The sequence below is a fragment of the Notolepis coatsorum genome (assembly GCF_963971535.1).
Source record: "Notolepis coatsorum genome assembly, chromosome: 3".
Classification (NCBI taxonomy): Eukaryota; Metazoa; Chordata; class Actinopteri; order Aulopiformes; family Paralepididae; genus Notolepis; species Notolepis coatsorum.
In genome coordinates, this window is record NC_140167.1 from 88,723,317 (window position 1) to 88,750,156 (window position 26,840).

General features: G+C 45.0%; 1 protein-coding gene across 1 annotated transcript in view; it reads left to right on the forward strand.

The window, feature by feature from the left end:
- The window catches only part of ankrd24 (ankyrin repeat domain 24), a gene marked incomplete at its 5' end in the record, with an annotated part of 63,923 nt that extends 42,947 nt beyond the window's left edge, over nucleotides 1-20,976 (forward strand). Inside the window, 9 exons of the mRNA XM_084311289.1 lie at nucleotides 961-1,139; nucleotides 4,948-5,111; nucleotides 5,570-6,318; nucleotides 6,917-7,224; nucleotides 9,426-9,635; nucleotides 17,664-17,840; nucleotides 18,650-18,829; nucleotides 19,689-19,754; nucleotides 20,802-20,976. Of these exons, the coding sequence (XP_084167415.1) occupies nucleotides 961-1,139; nucleotides 4,948-5,111; nucleotides 5,570-6,318; nucleotides 6,917-7,224; nucleotides 9,426-9,635; nucleotides 17,664-17,840; nucleotides 18,650-18,829; nucleotides 19,689-19,754; nucleotides 20,802-20,879 (2,111 nt within the window). The 3' untranslated portion in view covers nucleotides 20,880-20,976. The remainder of the gene's footprint in view (nucleotides 1-960; nucleotides 1,140-4,947; nucleotides 5,112-5,569; nucleotides 6,319-6,916; nucleotides 7,225-9,425; nucleotides 9,636-17,663; nucleotides 17,841-18,649; nucleotides 18,830-19,688; nucleotides 19,755-20,801) is intronic.
- Nucleotides 20,977-26,840: the final 5,864 nt, after the last annotated feature.

Consider the following 26,840-nt stretch of genomic DNA (forward strand, 5'->3'; position numbering starts at 1 on the left):
AGGTCCATGAAATCCCTCATCCAGGTGTCAATACAAAAACTATTTGGTTTTTGTATCTTCCAATTCAACATGATTGTATGCTGCGTTGTGTGTGCTGATTGTATACCAACTACCCCTATGCCAAAGAGGCAGACTCTTGGACATAAGGGTATTTTAACATCGAGAATAGAGGATAGTCTTAAAATAACCTTGTGCCAAAAACTCTTCACTGTGGGGCAATGCCACAACATGTGGATGAGCGTTCCTACCTCCCCACATCCATGCCAGCACAAATCTGAAATGGCATGATCCATTTTCTTTATTTTACATGGTGTAATATAGGCTCGATGAACTACCTTTAATTGTATAATTTTGTATCTTACACATTTGGATGATGTTGTTGTATTTTTTTAAACTGTCTCCCATTGTGGTGCAATCAAGGAAACATTCAAATTCCTCTCCCACTGTCATGGGGTTACATATGCAAGACCGAAATAGGCAGTTGGAAATGGATTGAGGAGAATATTTTATCGGAACATAGTAAAACGGTATCCTTGGTATCATTATGGGTTCACCCTAAAATTAACTTTAAAATGGATAACCCTTTAATAAAATGTTCATGTGAGATAGTCAAAGCCCTACAGAAACAGTTAGCCTTCAAGGGGATCTCTTTACCTTCATGCCCCATATGGTCTAACCCCTTATTAATGGCTGGTGGCAGTACAATAATAAACACGTCATGGCAGGGTAAAGGAATACATCAACTAGGACAGATTGTGAAGGATGGAGAGACAATACCCTTTAATGAATTGAAAGATCTGTATAATTTAAGCGATAGTGAATTCATGCTGTACTTTCAGTTAAGATCTGTAGTAAGATCACTTTCTATTAACAATAGAGATATGGGGATAAACAAGGATATGGATGACCCCACATCTTTTACTGACTTCTGATGTAAATCATATTGATGTTGTCCTCCAGAGAAGCTGCTCTCCAAGCGGTCCAGAGCCTCTCCTGCCCAGGAGGAGGTCCTCTCCCAGGGGGACTCGGACTCAGCCAGCCCCTCCCCTGCCCCAGGAGACCCAGGCTCCGTGGCTCAGCTCAGTAGACAAGTACAGGAGCTCTCCGCACAGAACTCAGAGCTGCTTCTCAAAGTGCAGGTGAGCCCACAAACAACATTAATGCATAAGTGCATGCATATTATAGGCCTGTCCCCGACTAAGGATTTGTATAGTCGACTTTGGTTGGCCAAAATTTGCAGATAGTCAACTGATAGTATAGAATGCCAAAAAAACATATATATATATATGTCAGCCCTAATGCACACAGACATATATGAATAGACACACACACACACACACACACACACACACACACACACACACACACACACACACACACACACACACACACACACACACACACACACACACACACACACACACACACACACACACACACACACACACACACACACACACACGAATACTCACGCACATAACATTTCCTACATCCATACATACACACACACACACACACACACTCTCTCACTAAGTCACTCAGTCACACACACAACCACAGGCCCTTCATAAAAAGCATAACTTGAAAGAGAATAAAATAAAAGGTTGTTAACCGGCAGATGGGGATGCTGGCTGAAGCCTGGCTGACTGCACCATCGGTGGTGACCACTTCCTGTCCTGCCAGGTATAAATAGGACAGAGCAGCATCAAAGGGAGACACACAGCGGTGTTGCTGTAGACGCCCTTCACTAACTGGGTCACGGTGGGCTGGAGGGAGACGGCAGGTATTTTCACACTACCCTGCTGACGGTCACCAGACTCGCTGTCCTGATTCTCCCGAACGGAGGTGTGTGTGTGCACAGTGTGAATAGCAATGATTTAGGCCGACAGTAAGTATAACCCCAGTGGCCAGCAACACTAGGCCAGTGTTTCTCAAAGTGGAATCCAGTTCCCCTCAGATCAAATAAAACCAAATAAAATGTATTTGTAAGGCCCGACAACACACGTTAATGTCCCCATGGGCCGGACATGTCTTCTTTAAACAAGTCAAGAAGAAACATCACAATAAATCAAGAACAAAGACAAGAACACCAGGAAATCCTAAATAAAATGTATGATAAATAAATTAAATTAATGCAACACTTCCAGACGTACCCCACGTGAAGGTAAGGAAAAACTCACTAAAAACCTAGCAATAGGAAAAAAGCACCACAGGTAATGTGGAGGGGAGAAACCTTAGAAGGGCCGTTCAATGGGGGATCTCCCTCAGGGGCCCCTGAGAGGGTTGTCGGGGGTCCCCAGCAAACACAAGGTGATTATTTTTTATAAACCAGATCGACACAATGAGAGAATGTATAACAATGTCATTTTTGATTATAGGTTTCATTCTCTCCACTGTTATCTCCCTGCCTAGATTAGGCTGAGGATACAGTTATGCTATTCTATTCTAAATCGTGTCTAACAACAGAGATCTTCTCAGACGGGAGTTTCTCATCAAACACTGGGTCATGGCTCCATGTCTATTTGGTGAAAACCTTTTGGAACCCCTGGTGTTGGTGAATAAAGGCCTTGCACGGAATGTCGGTACAGTTATCTTTCTTCCAACATGGCTGCCTGTAACCATTGCTAACCACTTTAAAAAAAGAAAAGAGGCCTAATTTCTGTGCAGTGGTAGAGTAGGTCAAACAAAATATTACTGTCCCACTGTGATCCAGTAATAAGACACCAAATGGTTACATTTCCGTTGATATATTTTTCATATATCAGGACATAGCGACTATTGCTTCTTCCAACATGGAGGTCAAACGGATGATTTTAAACATTGTGTGAAAAGCCTCTATTGAGCCTGGGAGCCGACATGCTGGGTGTAATAGGGTTATAGAGGGGAGTGACTGGCAAGAGAGGTCTAATGTAATGTAGAGAGCAGAGAGACTGGGTGTAATAGGGTTATAGAGGGGAGCGACTGGCAAGAGAGGTATAATGTAATATTGAGAGCAGGCCGGTGGCCTAGAACCACAGTCTCTGAGGTGGTTCTCCATGGGGTCAGCAGGCCGCTGGACTAGGACCACAGTCTCTGAGGTGGTTCTCCATGGGGTCAGCAGGCCGCTGGACTAGAACCACAGTCTCTGAGGTGGTCTCCATGAGGTCAGCAGGCCGGTGGACTAGAACCACAGTCTCTGAGGTGGTCTCCATGAGGTCAGCAGGCCGGTGGACTAGAACCACAGTCTCTGAGGTGGTCTCCATGAGGTCAGCAGGCCGGTGGACTAGAACCACAGTCTCTGAGGTGGTCTCCATGAGGTCAGCAGGCCGGTGGACTAGGACCACAGTCTCTGAGGTGGTCTCCATGAGGTCAGCAGGCCGGTGGACTAGAAGCACAGTCTCTGAGGTGGTCTCCATGAGGTCAGCAGGCCGGTGGACTAGGACCACAGTCTCTGAGGTGGTCTCCATGGGGTCAGCAGGCCGGTGGACTAGGACCACAGTCTCTGAGGTGGTCTCCATGAGGTCAGCAGGCCGGTGGACTAGGACCACAGTCTCTGAGGTGGTCTCCATGGGGTCAGCAGGCCGGTGGACTAGGACCACAGTCTCTGAGGTGGTCTCCATGAGGTCAGCAGGCCGGTGGACTAGGACCACAGTCTCTGAGGTGGTCTCCATGAGGTCAGCAGGCCGGTGGACTAGGACCACAGTCTCTGAGGTGGTCTCCGTGGAGGATGCAGGATTAGGATTCTGTGACTCACAGGAACATGGGAAGTTAATTTAGTCAGGAAGACATCCAGTCAGTGGCTTTCACCCAATTATCGTTGTGTTATTATTACCGGCATCAACAACATGGATCCATGTAGTGTTTAGCCGTGTCGCGCAGTGTGAATAGACTGTTGTGGAATATTTTAAATCAGTCATGACCAGTGAACTGTTCAAATTCAAATGAGTCAGATTGTACAAAAATAGAACGTCGTTTATTATCTGTTTCTATGGCCATAGAAAGAGTATGCGCAGTTTACAATCAGAGGCAAATGTGTACACACGAGAGCGAGCTCTGGTCAGACTTACAATAAATACATAATTGACATGACGTACATAAGATGACCAGATATGACAAGAAAGGTAAACAAAAATGAACAAAGATGACAAAAGATGGGTTTAGGGGCTTTGTTGTGTCTCAGGAGACGAGGCCATATCTCCTGGCCCTTTGGCTGTGACTGTCGCCCTGATGTCTGAGCTGTAGCTGAACTATATTAACCAGTCAAAGCTGTACAGAGATTTAACACAGAGCTATGGACATGAGAATATTTTCGATCACGAGACGTTTAGTGCTTGTGAATTCTTCAATTCTTCAAATACAAAGAAATGTACTGGTATCCGTAACAACGATGTGGTGACATTCAACAACGGACCACTTTCACAATATGACTGACTATGACAAACAGGACGGTTAGGGTAGTTAGTGCTCAGATCACTCAACATATATTCATTACCACGTTACACTATCTGTCAGTTCCCCGAGGCTACAGGGGGAAGTCAGGACCAGAACCATGACTCTAAATACAGAAGTAGCCTGAGATGGGTGTGTTCATGAGCACCAACACCAATTACTGAGTTGAAGGTAGCATAGAGCAAATATTAAACAGAGCTCCACGAGGTAAGTCTATTTATACTGATTATTGCTCTTTGACTCACGAAAAGACTCGTGAGTCGTTTGCTGATAGAGATTTAATAACAATATTTCCTGATAGAGATTTAATAACGATATTTCTTGACAGAGATTTAATAGCAGCATTTGTTGACAGAGATTTAATAGCAGCATTTGTTGACAGAGATTTGATAGCAGCATTTCCTGATAGAGATTTAATAGCAACATTTCCCGATAGAGATTTAATAACAATATTTCCTGATTGAGATTTAATAATGATATTTCCTGACAGAGATTTAATAGCAACATTTTGGTGTTTAGATGCTGGAGATGTTTGAGAAGGACGACACAGACATGCAGACCTCCAGCCCAGACTTTGTGCCCATGGCCCAGTATGAGGGCCTGAGGAAGGAGTTTGAAGCCCTGCAGGAGCGCTACTCCCAGGCCCAGGCATCAGATGAGGCCTCCAGCATGGCAGAAGAGGGGTATGGTTCATTCATTCATCCGCTCATTCATTAGTTTGATTTGTTTGTTGGCTCATTCATTCATTCATTCATTCATCCATCCATTCATTCATTCATTCATTCATTCATTCATTCATTCATTCATTCATTCATTCATTCAGGGTTATCACCAGCAGTAACGGAACGTAGGCCAAATGCGTCCACATTTTTATAGGATTCTATCACATTTTCATAACAATAGCACCCTGCGCCGTTTTTATTTGAGGTTTCTTACAAATTAACGATGCTCTATGTTGTCCTTTATATGCCGATTCCTCAAAGAATCAATACTTGGATTTGTATTAATTCACAATGTAGTGATAAGAAGTTATACAATGTGCTGTACTGTAAAGATCACTACTTTATGTACATGATTCATTCATTCTTTCATCCATGCATTCATTGTTGGACTAATTGATTGCTCATTGTTTTTATGGTAGAGCTGAGGAGAAGTCTGAGGCTGGAGGAGCTGGCGAGGCAGAGGGTGTGGAGGCTCTGAAGAAAAGGCTGCGTGGGCTGCAGGAGCAGCTCGCCTCCTCCCAGTCTGAGCTGGAGGAGCTGAGGGAACAGGTGCGCCCGGGGGCGCTCTCCGCGGAGCAGGCCGGGGGGGAAGGGGAGGCAGGGGCACAGCAGCTGAGAGAGAGGGAGGCGGAGCCAGCCAAGAGCCAGGGGGAGAACCGGGACACTGACACAATCAAACAGCTGACGGCCAAAGTAGAGGAACTCCGGGCCGCTCTCGCTGTCAAGGGGTCGGCGAAGGTGGAGGGAGAAAAGCAGAGTGGCGAGGGAGAGGGAGAGGAGGAGACGGCGAAGCTCCTCGGGGAGAAGAAGGTGAGCCCACTGCAGGCAGCCCTGGCGGCGAACGGAGGAGGGAGGGAGAGGGGAGATGGAGATGGGGAGCTGGTGCGTCGGCTCCAGGGGCGCCTGGGGGAGCTGGAGGGGGAGCTGAGGAGGTGCGTGCCTCTGACGGAGCTGGAGGAGGTGCAGGTGAACCTGGGGCTGCAGTGCGAGCAGCTGGCCAGGGAGAGAGTTGAGGTGGCCAAGAGGCTCAACCAGGCCCTGCTGGAGCTGGAGAGACTCAGGCCTCGTCGGCACAGAGAGGCAGGCGTGGTGGCACTGGTGGAGGAGGAAGAGGAGGAGGAGGAAGAGGAGGAGCGGTCCGATGGTTCAGAACCCTCCATCACATCAGGTGTGTATTCTTCTGTTTCAATGTGTAGACAACATTAACTATAGATAGATAGATAGATAGATAGATAGATAGATAGATAGATAGATAGATAGATAGATAGATAGATAGATAGATAGATAGATAGATAGATAGATAGATAGATAGATAGATAGATAGACAGACAGACAGACAGACAGACAGACAGACAGACAGACAGACAGACAGACAGACAGACAGACAGACAGACAGACAGACAGACAGACAGACAGGCAGGCAGGCAGGCAGGCAGGCAGGCAGGCAGGCAGGCAGGCAGACAGACAGACAGACAGACAGACAGACAGACAGACAGACAGACAGACAGGCAGGCAGGCAGGCAGGCAGGCAGGCAGGCAGGCAGGCAGGCAGGCAGGCAGGCAGGCAGGCAGACAGGCAGGCAGACAGACAGACAGACAGACAGACAGACAGACAGACAGACAGACAGACAGACAGACAGACAGACAGACAGACAGACAGACAGACAGACAGACAGACAGACAGATAGATAGACTTTTTGGATCCAGTCAAATTGCCAAATTTGACACCGGAAGGCTGTGAGTGACAAACCTCTCCATCCAATCAGAGCGTTCGGGCCGCGCGCTGAGGGAGGAGCTGGAGGTGGCCCGGCAGGAGGCGTCCCAGGCTCTGGACTGTCTGTGTGCGGAGAGAGAGGGCCGGGCGCAGGACGCCCTGCAGCTGCACGGCGCAGTACACCTCTCGAAACACAAGGAGGCACTGTCCGCGGTGTCGGAGCAGCTGGCCCAGACCCTGAAGGAGCTCCAGGAGGAGAGGACGACGCGGGGTCAGGCTGTGGAGCAGGCGGGCCGGGTGGAGGCGCAGCTACGGGCCATGGAGCACGCCATCTCCAGGGAGGAGCACGAGGAGGTCAAGGTCAGCTGGCTGTTTGCTTTGCAGGGGTGTAAAGTACCTGAGTAATTGTTGGATTGTTAGTTACAATACTTAAGTACTGTTTTTGGGGATTTGTACTTTACTTGAGTATTATTAGGTTTGTATACTTGTACCTTTACTCAATTACATTTCAGAGAAAAAAAATGCTTTTTACTCCTTACATTTAAAATGCAGACCTAACCCTAACCCTAACCACAAAGTACAAAGTACAAATCTCGCAGGTCCAATCATTTTAATTAGTATATTTGTTTCTCTGGCCGAACTAATGTTAACATTATTAATCCTGCAGCCGCACTTTATTTAAAAACAGCCAATCAAATCCCCATCAATGGAAAATGAACCCGCCTATACGCATGCTGATTGGTCCTTGTGCAAGACTAGAAAGCGGGGATCTTTGATTAAAGACCTGCTATCAGAAGAATAGACAGTCAGAAAAAAAGTTTTTTTTTACTTTTTAGTATTTAAGTACATTTAAATGTAGAATTTTTTTTACTCTTACTCAAGTGTGTTTTTAGTTAGATACTCTGACTTTTACTGGAGTATGATTTTGAGACAGTAGGCCTACCCATACTTTCACTTAAGTATAATTTCTGGGTTCTTTTTACACCCCTGGTTGTTTGACAGTGAGTCAGTGGAGGTGGTTCAATTTCTCATCTATACTTTGCTCTAATACGGGGCGACAGTGATCGGGAGGTAGATCGGTCGTCTGGTGATCCGTAGGTTCCCAGTTCGATTCCCGCTCCTCCCAGGTAGTGTGTCGAAGTGTCCTTGAGCAAAGACACTTAACCCCTAATTGCTCCCGATGAGCTGGTTGCCACCTTGCATGGTCGCCTCCGGTGTCGGTGTGTGAATGTTTGAGTGAATGGGTAAAAATGTGAGGAACAAAATTGTAAAGCGTGTTGGATAAAAGCGCTATATAAATGCACCATTTTACCATTTAATATGACAAGAGGGATGGGAGGTCGTGAAATTATTGATTCCCCCAAATCACTAATAATAATAATAATAAATTGAATTTGGATTGCACTTTTTGTTCACTGAGATCCCAAAGTGCCTGTTCCATAAAAAAAAAACGTTAATTCTTTGTGTTTGAATGATTGGTGGATGTTGTGTCAGTAAACAGGCAGTGAATGGCTCACATGATGCCCAGCAGGGATCACCCTCTGGGGGGTTTCAGGTCTAACCTCACCACCAGCTACGGTACAGTAGGAGCGACCATAGATATATATAAAGACTAGATGACTCACCCGCGCCAACGGAGACCGACGTTGCCACATGGCGGCCATCTTGCTACAGGGCAGCACGCCCACTCATGACATGAATGTCTATAGTGCATGTACTATTGAAATAACCATAGCTTGCTAAATTTTCAACCGTTTGGTTTGTTAACAACGTCAGAGATGTAGTTATCATACTGCATACTTATAATGGATTTTCATATGAAAAAAAAAATAAGTTTAATAAAAATTCTCCCAAGCAAGAATCATAGCCACGTTAATAACGTTTGTAATAAACCAAACCGTTTGTAAATCCGTCAAGATTTCAGCCAGTTAAGAGTATTTTTGTTTGTGCAGATCACTCACCTTAAAGCAGTAGCACCGTGAACTACGTGGGAGACTCCGCCTTGCGCCATCTAGTCTTTATATATATATACATAGATATCTATAGAACACTAGATAGCTTAAGGCGGAGTCACCAGCGTCACTGAGCCGCCGCCATCTTGGGAGGGTCAGCCTTGAGTGAGAGTGAGTGAGCTGCACAGACAAAAATACTCATAACTCGCTGAAATATTGACGGATTTACAAACGGGTTGGTTTGCTATAAACATCAAATAAAAATTATGTAGTTATGATACTGCATACTTATAAAAAAAAATTAAAGATGTTTTTTTTTACAAACCGTTTGAATCATAGCCACGTTAATAATGCTTGTAATAAACCAAACCGTTTGTAAATCCGTCAATATTTCAGCGAGTTATGAGTATTTTTGTCTGTGCAGCTCACTCACTCTCACTCAAGGCTGACCCTCACAAGATGGCGGCGGTTCAGTGACGTCGCTCTCCATTGGCCGGCAGCGCGGGCAAGCTATCTAGTGTTCTATATATATCTATGTATATATATATATATCTATGGGAGCAACTCACATCCTTCCTGTTCCTTCTCGTCCGTCAGGCGGAGCTGCAGCGCACCCTGCAGGCCAGCGAGAGCAGTGCGGATGCTCTGAGCGAGAAGGAGACGGAGCTGAGGGAGCTGAGGTCCCAGAAGGCCGCTGAGCAGGGTCTGATCTCCAAGCAGGACCACGAGTCCCAGAGGCTGGTCCTGCAGGCCGAGATCAACACCAACACGGCGCGCTTCAACGACCTCACCCGCAAGCACGAGAAGACCTGCACCGAGGTGTGTGTGTGTGTGTGTGTGTGTGTGTGTGTGTGTGTGTGTGTGTGTGTGTGTGTGTGTGTGTGTGTGTGTGTGCATAGGCGCCCACTTAACGGAGCAGACGATGCGCGTGCTCCAGGACTATTGAACTTGGGGGAGCAAGCTTGTCTCTTTGCTCCCTCACTTTTTGATCATATCATATGATATAAATATCCCCCCCCAATATATAAATCTTATCAAACCATAACTACGTAATTTCAATCAAATTAATAATACGCAATGACACTTAATAGCAAGTTTTTAAGTTTCCAAAGATTGTGTGACCCCCCACTTTAATGGTTTGATCCAGTGCCCACGGGCCACGGTTCGTCGGCATGACGTATACGACATGTTGGGGGAGGCGGCTTTTTCGAAAGCCCTTGAAAAATTCAGGCTGGATATTGGATAACATTGTGACTCGTGAGGATTATTCTTCTGCGTTTACATCAAAATGGAGCAAATCATCACGTAAGTCGAACACTGTGACTGTATACTAAATGCGCAAACAGATTGAAACTGAATATTTCTCGTATGGTGAGCCTCGGCGCTGCACCGAGTGAATCCAGAGATACAGGATGGTGCGCAGGCGCTGTGATCACCCAACGGCGGAAATAATGCCGCTTTGAGCAGTTTATAAAAAAATATTAAAAATATTAATTAGCAACGCCGAGCTTTCAAACCATCCCGTATCTCTGTGCGAACCCCTCGTGCAACTGTGAGCACCTTTGTAATGTCTCTGTGATACTTGTATAATGAACGGTTCGGCCAGAACCAGTCCTTCATGGTAAATCTAGGTTGGTTTCCCATTGAGGAGCAAGTGACTGTGGATTCACTCGGTGCAGCACAGTCACGAAAGGGGACCCTGATGTAAACAAGACAAACGTCTTTCTCTGGTCTGCATCCCCTTAACAATTGTGTGTATTGAGCCGTACTGTATTGTACCCATTCTGCAATCTGTTAAATAAAGTTTTCATTCATTCAGCCGCCGCGCTCACTGGGGCTATTGATAGCGTCAATTAGTTGTTGTTGTTGTTGTTGTTGTTGGTGCTGCGGATGTGAACGGGGCTGGAGGGGCTTTGGGAGGATGGGAAAGTTATTATTATTATTATTATTATTATAATAGTAATTGGCTATCATACGTGCCTAGCTAGCGTTAGCTAAAAGAGCCCTCGCAGTGAAGTTATTATTATTATAGCTATCATACTGCAATATAAACTGAGTTTTATAGTGAAAAGAGCAGCTTTATTTTGGTCAAGATTGAAGGCTCTATATTGCAGGAAATTGCACATACAGGTGTTCATTAAATGTAAAAAAAATCAAAGAATAAAAAAAAAACTTGCACCCCCACGATGCCATCACGATGCCATCAAAGCACTGCATGGCCCCAGGAAGCGGGCGACTGCTCCAGTTCGATCAGTCGACGGTTCTAAACTCTTTAAGGACCGACATGAGATCCTCACCCGCTGGGCAAACCACTTTGAGTCTTTACTCAATCACACCAACCCCACTGACCCACATATCCTGGATAATCTCCCAGACATGCCACCAGTCATGCACCTGGACACCCCACCACACTTCTCTGAGACCAGTCAAGCCATTGCGGGTCTAAAGAACAATAAAAGCCCTGGACCCGATGGCATCCCAGCAGAGGTTTTCAAACACGGAGGGTACCTCCTCACGCGCCGTCTGCACCTCCTGATCTGCAACATCTGGGAACATGAGACCCTCCCACAGGACTGGAAGGATGCAAACATTGTGGTCATCTACAAGCAGAAAGGGGACAGAGCAGTCTGCGGAAACAGCCGTGGAATCTCTCTCCTCTCCATCGCAGGGAAAGTGCTGGCGAAGATCATGCTGAACAGGCTGGTGGAAAACATCTCTGAAGCTGCGCTTCCGGAAACGCAATGTGGCTTTCGGAAGACCAGATCCACCACCGACATGGTCTTTGTCCTGAGGCAGCTGCTAGAGAAGAGCAGAGAGCATCGCAAGGATCTTTACATAGCCTTCATAGACCTAAGCAAAGCCTTCGACACCATCAGCCGTGAGCTGCTCTGGAAACTCCTCAACAAACTTGGGGTACCACCCAAGTTTCTCTCCATCCTTCAGCAGCTGCATGACGGGATGCAAGCCAGAGTCCAGACGGGTGAACTCCAGTCAGAATCCTTTAAGGTTAATGTTGGGGTGAAGCAGGGCTGTGTCTTGGCTCCGGTGCTCTTTAATCTCCTCCTCTCTGCCGTCACCTGCCTCTTCCGCCGAGCCATGGGACATGAAGACGGTGTCCATGTGGAATACCGCCTTGATGGTAGCCTCTTCAACATCCGCCGGCTCCAGGCACACACAAAGACAAAATCCTGCCAAGTATGTGAGCTACAGTACGCTGATGACTGTGCCATCTTAGCTCACAGTCCAGAGTCTATGCAGCATGCTCTCGACACCATATCCAGCCTGTACCAATCCTTCGGTCTCCAGGTCAACATACAAAAAACCGAAGTCATGTCCCAACTCACTTCCCGAACCTCTACACCTCCCAGTTTTCACATAAACGGTGTTCCACTCAAAACAGTGGATCATTTCACCTACCTCGGCTCCACTCTGTCCTCATGCTGCTCCCTTGACGCGGAGATACACACACGTATCAATAAAGCGGCATCATCCTTTGGACGCCTACGCAGCAGGGTTTTTGAAAACCGAAACCTGAAGATCAGCACCAAGGTTGCCGTTTACAACGCAGTATGTCTCTCCACTCTGCTCTATGGAGCAGAATCCTGGACCCCATACCGCCGGCACATCACCAACTTGGACGCTTTCCACATCCGTTGCCTCCAAAGGATCCTCGGCCTGACCTGGGAAGATCGAGTCCCCCACACAGACATCCTCAACAACACCAACTCAATCTGTATGGCCGCAGCTGTGGCCAAAAAACATCTTCGTTGGATAGGGCACACCATACGTATGCCTGACCACCGCCTGCCCCGCCAAGTCCTCTATGGCCAACTGAGAGGAGCAAAGCGGGCTGCTGGAGGCCAAAAGAGACGCTTTAAGGACTACACCAGGGACCTCCTAAAGTGTGCAAACATCACGCAGCTTGAAACTCTGGCACTCGACAGATCAGCCTGGCAAGTCACTTGTGCCACTGCAGTTTCCCAAATACACCAAACGAACCAAGACCGAAGATCTGAGAGGCGCACGCAACGACACCAGCGGGCGGCTGGCATCCCCCAGGTATCTGGCTTCCCTTGCGCCATCTGTGGACGGGTGTGCGGCTCAAGGATCGGACTCAACGCCCACGAGAAGTGGCACCAGCGGCAGTGTCGCTAACTCCCCTCCCCACCCCCCCCTCTCCCCATCCCTGGAGCAAGCGTCATCATCGAACACGATGGACAGCTAAGAGAGTGTGTGTGTGTGCGTGTGTGAGTGTGTGTACTGTAATTCTGACTTCACTCTCTCACCCCTGCTCTTTCAAATCCCCTCTAATACCTCTCAAAGAGAGCCCTGCTTCACAGATCTCCCCTTTCCCCCTCTCCATTATTCATGCCTGTATTACTTTCTCTATTCTATACCTCCTTCTCTGTCATCTGTCTCTGCTCTGTGATGCATCGCAGGACTTGTATGTGTGTTCAGAATAGGTTCCTGAAAGCTCTCCGAGCATCATTCTCCCTCCCCTCCTGTGTCACGGAGTTGTGGTCTACAATAATAAATTCACTCCACAAACGGATAAACCCTCATCTGACCTCGGTGCAGTACTGCCCACTTCCCTGTCACTCAAACGGTGAAGGAGGAGCCACAGTTTCGGCCACAGATCCATAGACCAGTGGTTCTCAACTGGTCTAGCCTCGGGACCCAACATTTTCCTTAGTCATTATAAGTCGCGACCCAAATTTTTGAACCACTATGATTTATAAAAAAAAATTAAAATTGCAGTAATACACAATCTTTCATGCACTGTTAAAAACATGAAATAAACACAAAAAAGTGCAACAAAAGTGCAACTAGGGCTAAAAACCCAATGAAATAAAATAATAATAATAAATAATTATGCTTCTTAGCAGACTTCTTAGCTTAACATAACATACCTACGTTTGGGGGAACTAATGGAATAACTGGGGTTGCAACACAAGTGCAACTAGGTCTAAAAACCCAATGAAATAAAATAATAATAATAATAATAATAATAATAATAATAATAATAATAATAATAATAATAATAATAATAATAATAATAATAATAATAATAATAATAATAATAATAATAATAATAATAATAATAATAATAATAATAATAATAATAATAATAATAATAATAATAATAATAATAATAATAATAATAATAATAATAATAATAATAATAATAATAATAATAAATAATTATGCTTCTTAGCAGACTTCTTAGCTTAACATAACAGACCTACAGTACGTTTGGGGGAACTAATGGGATAACTGGGGTTGCAACAAAAGTGCAACTAGGGATAAAAACACAATGAAATAATAATAATAATAATAATAATAATAATAATAATAATAATAATAATAATAATAATAATAATAATAATAATAATAATAATAATAATAATAATAATAATAATAATAATAATAATAATAATAATAATAATAATAATAATAATAATAATAATAATAATAATAATAATAATTATAATAATAATAATAATAATAATAATAATAAATAATATATCCTTCTTAGCAGACTTCTTAGCTTAACATCCCAGGGAACGAATGGGATAACTGGGGATATTGTTTGCTCCTGACAAGAGTCTCAAAGTCTGGGGTGATGGTAGACAAAGCAACTCTGAGGTCATGCTCAATGTCCAATATTTTCCTCTGCTTTGTCTTCAGCTGGACCAGAGCTGAGAAGCCACTTTCACAAAGATAGGTAGTGCAAAAAAATAAAAATAAAATCTTTTATTTTTTAACCTTTTTTATTTTTCTTTTACACACACATCCGCGACCCACTCAAAATGGCCCTGTGACCCACTTTTGGGTCGCGACCCACCAGTTGAGAAACACTGCAGACGACACGTGTTTGAACCGTGACTGGTGGTTTGAATGGGCTCTTCACAGATTGAGTACAGCTAACGACAACTGTCCATAGGTGGTGTAGTCTGACGTCACTTTAGTTTCCCGCACGGTCCACCTGTATAGGGATTTATCATTGGGAAAATTTATTATCGGCTATTGTAACAATTCTGCCTCATGAACATTGAGCAAGCTTTCCATTTTGGCACAAAATGAGTTCCCTTCTATCACTACCATTATTGTTTAAGCATTTTTGGTTGAAATAAAGTTAGTTATAAGGTTTTTTATTTTATATAAGAACTACACTCACCAGTAGAGCGCCTGTCGTTCAGTGCTGTCACCTAATACAGCCAGGAGTCTACGCTGTGGTGACGTCAGTCAGCAGTGCCAACGTGAAGTGTAGTTTCTCAGTGAACGAAAACATAAACGTTGTTATTTTGCTACTTTTACGATTAATTGCGATTTTCTTTTTCATGTTGAGCTATAGATTGTGGATGCATACACACAGAAAGGTACACCATGCCAATGTTCATGCTTTATTGTTTTAAACGAGACGATTTAGAAATGGGTCCATTGGAAATACATGGCAATTTCAAGGAGGGTGGACCGTGTGGGAAACACCAATGACATACTGTATTATATCACCAGGGTTATCAAGTGTAGATAGATAGTGAGAGCAGCATATCACCAGGGTTATCAAGTGTAGATAGATAGTGAGAGCAGTATATCACCAGGGTTATCAAGTGTAGATAGATAGATAGTGAGAGCAGCATATCACCAGGGTTATCAAGTGTAGATAGATAGTGAGAGCAGTCACCAGGGTTATCAAGTGTAGATAGATAGATAGTGAGAGCAGCATATCACCAGGGTTATCAAGTGTAGATAGATAGGCAGTGAGAGCAGCATATCACCAGGGTTATCAAGTGTAGATAGGCAGTGAGAGCAGCATATCAAGTTCAAGTTTCTTTAATAGTTGTCATACAGAAGTACAGAATACTTTTATACAAAATGCTTCTTACTGTTACGCTCCAGAGACTGTGCAAGACAAGATAAGTATGAAATAAAATAACATAGTATAGTATGTAAATTAGAAGTAAAAAAATGAGGTCACAGTGTTCAGTATAGATCACATATCACCAGGGTTATCAAGTGTAGATAGATAGATAGATAGATATAGATAGATAGATAGATAGATAGATAGATAGATAGATAGATAGATAGATAGATAGATAGATAGATAGATAGATAGATAGATAGATAGATAGATAGATAGATAGATAGATAGATAGATAGATAGATAGATAGATAGATAGATAGATAGATAGATAGATAGATAGATAGATAGATAGATAGATAGATAGATAGATAGATAGATAGATAGATAGATAGATAGATAGATAGATATAGATAGATAGATAGATAGATAGATAGATAGATAGATAGATAGATAGATAGATAGATAGATAGATAGATAGATAGATAGATAGATAGATAGATAGATAGATAGATAGATAGATAGATAGATAGATAGATAGATAGATAGATAGATAGATAGATAGATAGATAGATAGATAGATAGATAGATAGATAGATAGATAGATAGATAGATAGATAGATAGATAGATAGATAGATAGATAGATAGATAGATAGATAGATAGATAGATAGATAGATAGATAGATAGATAGATAGATAGATAGATAGATAGATAGATAGATAGATAGATAGATAGATAGATAGATAGATAGATAGATAGATAGATAGATAGATAGATAGATAGATAGATAGATAGATAGATAGATAGATAGATAGATAGATAGATAGATAGATAGATAGATAGATAGATAGATAGATAGATAGATAGATAGATAGATAGATAGATAGATAGATAGATAGATAGATAGATAGATAGATAGATAGATAGATAGATAGATAGATAGATAGATAGATAGATAGATAGATAGATAGATAGATAGATAGATAGATAGATAGATAGATAGATAGATAGATAGATAGATAGATAGATAGATAGATAGATAGATAGATAGATAGATAGATAGATAGATAGATAGATAGATAGATAGATAGATCCCCAGGGTTATCAAGTGGGCACCTCCCTTCACTGGTGTTTGGTTCATCGACACCTCGGGAAGAGGGGAGGCTTGGCTGTAGTGACCTAGAGTCTCATCATGGTCGTCATAACGTGGTAGGGGTGGAGCTGGACTCTCTAGTGGTGGTGGCGTCGAGGAGGAGCCTTGCTAAGCTCCATGCCATCAGGGACAACCCTTCCCACCCACTATACACAGACTTGGCTGAACGAAGGAGCACGTTCAATGCTAGACGAAGACTCCCAAGATGTAGCACTGAACGGCCCAGGAAGTCCTTCATTCTGACAGCCATCAGACTTTACAAGGCATCACTGTGCCTCACTGCATCACTGAGCACAGGGTGACAGTTACCATCTTCCTGGACTTTTACTTTTAAAACAACATTGTTCAATATTACACTTACTGTAGATGTCTGTATATTTTTACTGTATATTTTATATTAAATGTATTGTATATACATAACATAGGAAATGTAAATCCCGGACCGTATTTTATTATTATAATTTTATTCTTAGGCTTATTTTTAATTTTTTTAAGGTTTATTTTTATTTTATCGCTTTTCATGGTCAGACATGACCGACAGATGAGGAGAAGATGAACGGGAGAAGAGGCTGGGAAGACATGCGACAAATGGAAGTCACCGGGTGTGGGAAGCGAACCCGGGACGGCCGCTTCGCGACGCAGCGCGATACATGGTGTGCTACTAGAGTGCCCCTTCTTAGGCTTATTTTATTCTTTATTATTAGGCTTATATTTTTTCATTATTATTCGTGACTAATTGTTTTGTCTACCTAAATGTTTACTGTGAGCGATTTGTAGTGCCAAATTTCCCTCGGGATGATTAAAGTATTTCTATTGTATTCTATGTGCAGGTGTTCCAGGTCCAGAGGGAGGCTCTGTTCAACAAGAGCGAGCGCCAGGTGGCTGAGGCCCAGCTCGTCACCGTGCAGCAGCAGCTCACAGACCTGCAGGCCAAGTCCAGCCACATCCAGGAGCTGCACAAGGACATCCAGCACTCACAGGGTCTGGTGAAAGAGAAGGACCGCAAGGTGAGGGAGGGAGGGAGGGAGGGAGGGAGGGAGGGAGGGGGAGAAGGAGGGAGGGAGGGGGGGAGAAGGAGGGAGGGAGGGAGGGAGGGAGGGTGGGAGGGAGGGAGGGAGGGTGGGAGGGAGGGAGGGAGAGAGGGAGGGAGGGAGGGAGAGAGGGAGAGAGGGAGGGAGGGAGGGAGGGAGGGAGGGAGGGAGGGAGGGAGGGAGGGAGGGAGGGAGGGAGGGAGGGAGGGAGGGAGGGAGGGAGGGAGGGAGGGAGAGACAGAGAGAGGGAGGGAGGGGGAGGCATAGAGAGGGAGGGATGGAGAGAGAGATGGATGGATGGAGGAGTGAGTGAGCGAGGGATGGATGGATGGAGTGATGGATGGATGGAGGGAGTGAAGGATGGATGGGTGGAGGGATGGATGGAGGGAGGGATGGAGGGAGGGATGGAGGGATGGATGGAGGGAGTGAGGGATGGATGGGTGGGGGGATGGAGGGAGGGATGAATGAATGAATGCATGGATGGAGGGATGGATGGATGCAGGGAGGAAGGGATGGATGGATGGAGGAAGGGAGCGGGGGAGGGAGGAAGGGATGGATGGAGGGAGGGTTGGATGGAGGGAGGAGGGGGGTGAAGGGTTTGTGTGTAGGGGGTGAAAGAGTAGATACCTGGAGAGAGAGAGAGGGGGAGAGAGAGAGGGGGAGAGAGAGAGAGGGAGAGAGAGAGAGAGAGAGAGAGAGAGAGAGAGAGAGAGAGAGAGAGATGATATTCCCAGGGAGTTTTTTTGTTCCACTCAGCCCCCTGCTGATCCTCTTTCTACCTGCAGATAACAGATTTGTCCAAGGAGGTGTTCCGTCTGAAGGAGGCGCTGGGGTCTCTTTCTCCTCCTCTCGGCATCATCTCCTCCTCCCACTCCTCCCACTCCTCCTCCTCCACCCTTCAGGTGAACCCTGGACCACAGGTGGCGTTGCAGAACAGAATTTCTGCACTCTCCCAGCAACTCCAGGTGAAGGGAACGAGATCCATTACTTCATGTTGGTTTTGGTTCTAGAAGTATTACGTCTACACTCTTGACCGCTGTCTAGAACTAACATTAAGTATTATGTCTCCTGACCGCTGTCTAGAACTAACATTAAGTATTATGTCTCCTGACCGCTGTCTAGAACTAACATTAAGTATTATGTCTCTTGACCGCTGTCTAGAACTAACATTAAGTATTATGTCTCCTGACCGCTGTCTAGAACTAACATTAAGTATTATGTCTCCTGACCGCTGTCTAGAATTAACATTAAGTATTATGTCTCCTGACCGCTGTCTAGAACTAACATTAAGTATTATGTCTCTTGACCGCTGTCTAGAATTAACATTAAGTATTATGTCTCCTGACCGCTGTCTAGAATTAACATTAAGTATTATGTCTCCTGACCGCTGTCTAGAACTAACATTAAGTATTTGACTGTGCAGCATAGAAGCCACCATGTTCACCAGGTTGTACATATGATACAAATCACATGTGTTACCATTGTCTTTTGAAAAAGGACATTAATTGCCATTTCCTGGTTTCCACAAGTACAACAAAATATATCTGACTGTGTTGTGATCTGAAGGAACCAGTGGTTTTGATGTGTCACAGTAAGATTATTTTGGTTAATGTTAATTATTACCGGAGGAGAGAATCCGTTCAGAGCCTAAGCAGGTTGGTAGGTATGGCAGGTCTTTATGTCTGTCTGGCAGGTCTTTATGTCTGTCTGGCAGGTCTTTATGTCTGTCTGGTACGTCTGTATGTCTGGTACTGTAGGTCTGTGCTCTGGTAGGAAAAACCCTATAGTGTGAAATGTAACATTATTTCTGTGACTTGTTCTCAGGACTGGGAACGTAAACACAGACAGGTAGTAGCTGTTTACCGCTCTCACCTACTGTCCGCTGTACAGGTCAGTCCAGCTCATTACCTCACCTACTTATAGTAGCCATGCACCACACCTCATCACAATGCACATCAATATTAGATTGAAAACTGTGTTGTGACATGTTAACGGTTATATCTTCTTTTATCTATGTACATTGTGCGCACATGTATGTGTGTGTGTGAGTATAAGTATGTGTGTGCACATTAGGGCTGACCCCTATTAGTCGATTAGTCGACTAATCGGTCGAAAGGGGCCGTAGTTGACTGCCAACCTATTAGTATAATAAAAAAAAATAATTATAATTATTTTTCTTTTTGTATCATTCTTTCCAAAAGAAAAGAGGCCTAGAAGCGTGGCTAACGCTAATGGCACGCATACCAGAGGCTAACTGCCTACAAAAACAGGCACAGAGTCACTGAAAGAGGATTTCACCCATCTAATGAACACACTAGACTAGACAAATATCAAGATGTATCCATCAGTGGACCAATTGCATGCTTTTGCAGAGGACAAGAAGCCTTCAGTCGACTCCTTCAGACATTAAGCACCCCCACAGCCCAAATGGAATGATAAAAAAAAACATTATACTTTTTTTTTGTTTTGTATTTTTATTTTTTGTCGACCAATAGTCGACTAACGGCAAATTTTTGCCAATCATAGTCGACCATCCAAATCCTTAGTCGGGGACAGCCCTAGTGCACATGTATGTGTGTGAGTATACGTATGTGTGTGCACATATATGTGTGTGTGTGTGTGTGTGTGTGTGTGTGTGTGTGTGTGTGTGTGTGTGTGTGTGTGTGTGTGTGAGTATAAGTATGTGTGTGTGACTGTGTGCACATGTATGTGTGTGTGAGTATGTGTGTGTGACTGTGCACATGTTTGTGTGTGAGTATGTGTGTGTGACTGTGCACATGTATGTGTGTGTGGGTATAAGTGTGTGTGTGCACATGTGTGTGTGCACATGTATGTGTGTGTGTGTGTGTGTGTGTGTGTGTGTGTGTGTGTGTGTGTGTGTGTGTGTGTGTGTGTGCGTGCACATGGACATGTCCATCCTTGTGGTTCTCCCTTCAGGGTCGTATGGATGAGGAGGTGCAGGCCATGTTGCTCCAGATCCTGAGGATGACACACAAGGAGCAGCAGGGTCTCTGAGTTCTCCTCCCACCTCCTCCTCGCGCTGGTCCACCTAATGCCTAGCCTGGCTCTCCTCACCCTGGTCCACCTACTGAGCCCTGCCTAGCCTAGCTCTCCTCACCCTGGTCCACCTACTGAGCCCTGCCTAGCCTGGCTCTCCTCACCCTGGTCCACCTACTGAGGCCTGCCTAGCCTGGCTCTCCTCACCCTGGTCCACCTACTGAGGCCTGCCTAGCCTGGCTCTCCTCACCCTGGTCCACCTACTGAGGCCTGCCTAGCCTGGCTCTCCTCCCACCTCCTCGCACTGGTCCACCTACTGAGGCCTGCCTAGCCTGGCTCTCCTCACACCTCCTCACGCTGCTCCACCTACTGAGGCCTGCCTAGCCTGGCTCTCCTCCCACCTCCTCGCGCTGGTCCACGTAACACGCACTAACTAACAACCTACTGTAGGGGGAGCCAATATCACTAATATGCAAGCGTTCCTAAAGGAAACAGAACTGACCTGTGTTTGGATATAGCTGCATGCCTATACAGTACCGTAGCCTACAGTATGGCTTTAGAACATGACTGATAGCCAAGCAGTGAGGTACCGGAGCTAATAGAGTGCCTTGGTAGCTGAATGGTGTAGTATAATGTGATGATACCTGTACTACACACACACAACACAATCAGCTACTTTGTTGACATTTAGAAGAATGAATCAGGTGCATTAAATGTGTGATGAGGCTACTGATTTTATAACATTTTCTTATAATAAAGATGGAAAAACAAATTCTTGCTGTTCTTTGTAACGATCACTTCATACGGGGGATAGATTCACAAAAAGAGCCTCACAAAGGAACAACTCTCTGACTCTCCCATCTATCTATTTTAGGTCGGGGGGGGGGGGTCTAATTCTTAATTTGGCCATATCATGTGTGCATGTAAAGCCGGACAGCTGGGCTCACCGTGGAGCTGGTACCGTTCACTGGCTGTGTGGGACATTCAGTTCAGGAGCAAGACATTCATGATGGAAAAGGTTCTGAATAAGTTCCCTTCATTTCAGTTCATTTTATTGACAAAAACACATTTACGTTTCAATCAAAAAGGAGAAGGTACGGAAGATCCTGAGAAAGCAAAAGGGATGATTTGAAAAGAAATAAGAAAGTTGCATAAATAATTATTTTATTTCTTTTATCCACCTTTTCTCCTTATTTTTCTATTTTTCTCCCATCCCAATTTCGCCTCGCCAATTCTCCCTTCAATTCTTCCCTCCCCTGTCTCGAACGTTGCTAGACTATGCCTCCCACTGGTCGGCTGCAGTGAGGACCAAGCCTTGCATCACGCGTCCCCTCCGGTACACAAGGAGGCAGCTGTCGCATCTTTTCACCTGTACAGCGCGATCTCTCAGTGGCGAGGAGTAACGTGTGGGAGGCTCACGCTGCCCCCGATGCTTCCTGATTCTGCTGTACAGGCGCACCAACCGACCTGTAGGAGTCGCTGTCCACAACGTCCAATCCCCACCCACCAGCTTTCCCACCCCTAACACTGCCAATTGTGTTAGTATGAACGACCAGCCAAGCTGGTAGCAACGCCGAGAGCTGGGCTCGAACCCAGCATCTCCTGCGTTAGTGGTGAGCGCCTTGCCCACTGCGCCACTTAGCCGCCCTGTTGCATAAATAATTCCAACCTCACAGACACCCTGGTTCCCTCTCTTCTCTGTACCTCCTCTGTACCTGGGTCAGGGTGGAGCTAAACCCTGGTTCTCTCTCTCCTCTGTACCTGGGTCAGGATGAAGCTAAACCCTGGTTCCCTCTCCTCAGTACCTCCTCTGTACCTGGGTCAGGATGAAGCTAAACCCTGGTTCTCTCTCTCCTCTGTACCTCCTCTGTACCTGGGTCAGGATTAAGCTAAACTCTGGTTCCCTCTCTCCTCTGTACCTCCTCTGTACCTGGGTCAGGATGAAGCTAAACCCTGGTTCTCTCTCTCCTCTGTACCTGGGTCAGGATGAAGCTAAACCCTGGTTCCCTCTCTCCTCAGTACCTCCTCTGTACCTGGGTCAGGATGAAGCTAAACCCTGGTTCCCTCTCTCCTCTGTACCTCCTCTGTACCTGGGTCAGGATGAAGCTAAACCCTGGTTCTCTCTCTCCTCTGTACCTCCTCTGTACCTGGGTCAGGATTAAGCTAAACTCTGGTTCCCTCTCTCCTCTGTACCTCCTCTGTACCTGGGTCAGGATGAAGCTAAACCCTGGTTCTCTCTCTCCTCTGTACCTGGGTCAGGATGAAGCTAAACCCTGGTTCCCTCTCTCCTCAGTACCTCCTCTGTACCTGGGTCAGGATGAAGCTAAACCCTGGTTCCCTCTCTCCTCTGTACCTCCTCTGTACCTGGGTCAGGATGAAGCTAAACCCTGGTTCCCTCTCTCCTCTGTACCTCCTCTGTACCTGGGTCAGGATTAAGCTAAACCCTGGTTCACCCTCTCCTCTGTACCTGGGTCAGGATTAAGCTAAACTCTGGTTCCCTCTCTCCTCTGTACCTCCTCTGTACCTGGGTCAGGATGAAGCTAAACCCTGGTTCTCTCTCTCCTCTGTACCTGGGTCAGGATGAAGCTAAACCCTGGTTCCCTCTCTCCTCAGTACCTCCTCTGTACCTGGGTCAGGATGAAGCTAAACCCTGGTTCCCTCTCTCCTCTGTACCTCCTCTGTACCTGGGTCAGGATGAAGCTAAACCCTGGTTCCCTCTCTCCTCTGTACCTCCTCTGTACCTGGGTCAGGATTAAGCTAAACCCTGGTTCACCCTCTCCTCTGTACCTGGGTCAGGATGAAGCTAAACCCTGGTTCCCTCTCTCCTCTGTACCTCCTCTGTACCTGGGTCAGGATGAAGCTAAACCCTGGTTCCCTCTCTCCTCTGTACCTCCTCTGTACCTGGGTCAGGATTAAGCTAAACCCTGGTTCCCTCTCTCCTCTGTACCTCCTCTGTACCTGGGTCAGGATTAAGCTAAACCCTGGTTCACCCTCTCCTCTGTACCTCCTCTGTACCTGGGTCAGGATGAAGCTAAACCCTGGTTCACCCTCTCCTCTGTACCTGGGTCAGGGTGCAGCTAACCCCTGGTTATCTCTCTCCTCTGTACCTGGGTCAAGGAGGTGCAGCTAAGACCTGATTAATTAGTTGCTAAGGGAACAATGACCTCTGATATCACTGGTCGACACTAAACCCAGATGCATCCATCAAGGACTTCATCGACCCACACAAGAACACAGTCAGCCTTCATGCAGTTCTAGGACAAGAAACAACGGAGTCATTCAACACTTACTGTAACACCTCAAACACGGGACAACTGATCAAGTGAAGTGTCAGCGTCTCTTCCCAGCATTCTGTCTTTAACACAGAATTGAGGAGGAATATGTTTGTTTCTGGAAAAGAAAAAAGCCACCGATTGCAAGGCTTGAATATTATCAATATTCCGGAGGAAGTACATAACGACAGCAACAGTCAATCATATTACAACAGTTTTTTTTTTTTAAACATTGTTCATACTCCTTCACTAGAGCAGCTTAGATCAACTTTCACAATTATAAGGTCTTGTTTGTCCTGAAGCCTGTTCATTCATTCATTGGCATGGCAAGACAATCAGATGTTTGCTCTAAGGGCATAAACGCACATCATATACTGTACACACGTACTCTGTTTGTTGTCCTCTCCAGTAGTAAAAGCATGAGGCTCCTGTAAGACAGAAGCCTCCTTTCTGTGATACATTAGTTATTAAGGCACTGGACTTTTAAAAGGGATAGTCCACATTTTTAAGAAGTCTATCTGATCTCTACTACTTATGCACTCAACACTGCAGCACTCAAGTCTCAACACTGTTTGATGAACATTGTTACTCGGCTAAAAGAGTCGTACCCTTCCTGCTGACTTGTCGTACAGAACTTGCAAGTCACTTTGGATAAAAGCATCAGCTTAAATGACAAAATGTAAATGATTTGTCACAAATTGAGGGTTCTTTTAACTCCACCCACAAAGCATTTCCACCAATCCATGTCCTGGTTTTCTGAAGCGCTGGAAGCAGCCACATGTTTGCCTTTGCTAGCTCTGCTGGTGGAAGTGAATGGGGGCATGAAGCACATGTTGTGGACACTTCCAGGCTTCTCGCATCCTCATTGACTTCCACTAATGCTGCTGACAAATGCTAACAGTTTCCGCGTCCAATATCTAAAAGAGAATATATAAATAATTGCATATACCAAATCAGACAAGCTTTTTTTTAAGAATACGGACTATCTTTTGACGAGGCTGAGGGGATTCAGATCTGCAGGTATGCATTGAGTTTGTATGCATCTCAGTAGTATTTTGTCCTAAGCAGATAATACAGCATTCATACGATATGACCACCACAGAGTACAGTCTCTGTCTGACCAATAATCTTCACAGGCTTATATAGCACATACGTATTGGTCAGGCGTAGTACACCAGTTACGGTATGACATTCAAACACAACACAAACCAATGACACTGGCAGAAATGCAAGGAAACTGCCCACATTCAAAGCTATGTACATGAACATCCAACATTCTGTCTCATTCAACGGACCATCTACATGATTTCCAAATATGTGAGTATGTTGTAAAAGTTTGGCCAACCGGATAACATGAGACGACACCTTTCTCCTGCAATTGTCTTTTTTCTCTCGATACAAAATCAATACAAGCAGGGTTTAAAAGACTGCATAATTTGGTCCTGAGATTATGATGGAGAAACTGTAAAAGTGCTACTGTTGAAGGTGGAATCTATGGTAAAGGTACAATCCGGGTATTAAACTGCATCATGTTCTTGTGTGTATCGGTTGTGCCTTCTCCAATCCAGGTACTGCATATCCATGTGACGACACAGTCTTTATGTTTCCTCTGTCTCTCATAGTTATAGTAAAATATGACCAAATCCTTTTTGGTTGTATTGAAAAGCTGCAATTTTATCCAACAAATCCTGTGTTTTGCATGTGCACAGACATTCACTTAAGAGTTCTAGTTCTGTTGTTCATGGTTTGTTTGCTGAATGATCCAGGAGCCGGGCTTTAAGGTGTCATGGACACGACGGGACCACGGCCCTCTCCTGTGATCCGTGTGTCTCCTTGACCCTTTAATGGACATCTGAGGGAAGTTGCCAAGTGTTCTAGCCCTGGGATTGGTTGGACCGAGCTCAGCGGAATGGAGTATGTGGACGACATTTGGTTAGCTTAATAATCTGCATGCTGAGGAGTTGAGGACGGTGGGGAGACAGTTTGTTTAATCCTGGTAGCCATCAGGGGAGACAGTACGTCAGAGATGTCAGGTTCGCCATCTGCCCTCGGTAGCCATTTCCATGGGAAGAGAGAGTCACTGGCGTCCGACAAAAATCCAACTGGACCAAATGGTTGAGGGAAGACTCCACTTTCAATATGGACAGATGGGGAGTGACCTCTTGACCTGAAAGGAAATGTGATAACTTCTCTATCAACAAACTAAAGGTCAGTAGTAGCTTCTCAGCCATGTGTATCATGGGAATGGACCAGACCTAAAATACAATCTATAGCTACATAATATAAGAAAAGTATATTAGATCAACTATTTACTACTGTGTGCATTGAAAAATGTATATTCTAAATCAGCGGTTCTCAAACTACGGGTCGCGACCCAAAGTGGGGTCGTGGGTAGGTGACAGTGGCAAGTAAAAGAAGAAGATCACTATATATATATTTTTTATGTTCTGGCAACATATTTTGGCTAAATATGCCTCGTTTTATAAATGTGTATTGATAACATAGTGCTGTAATAAAATTTTCTAATAAATATGCATGATCAAGTTCAACAACGTGTGCTTTTATTTTGATATTCCTTTAAAAGAAAATGTCACTGCCGCACTACCAAACGATTAACCCTTTCACTGCCACACAACAGAAGGTTAACCCTTTACTATCACACAACCGACGGCGACTGCATGCTTACCTTTCCAAGCCAGGCTCCCTC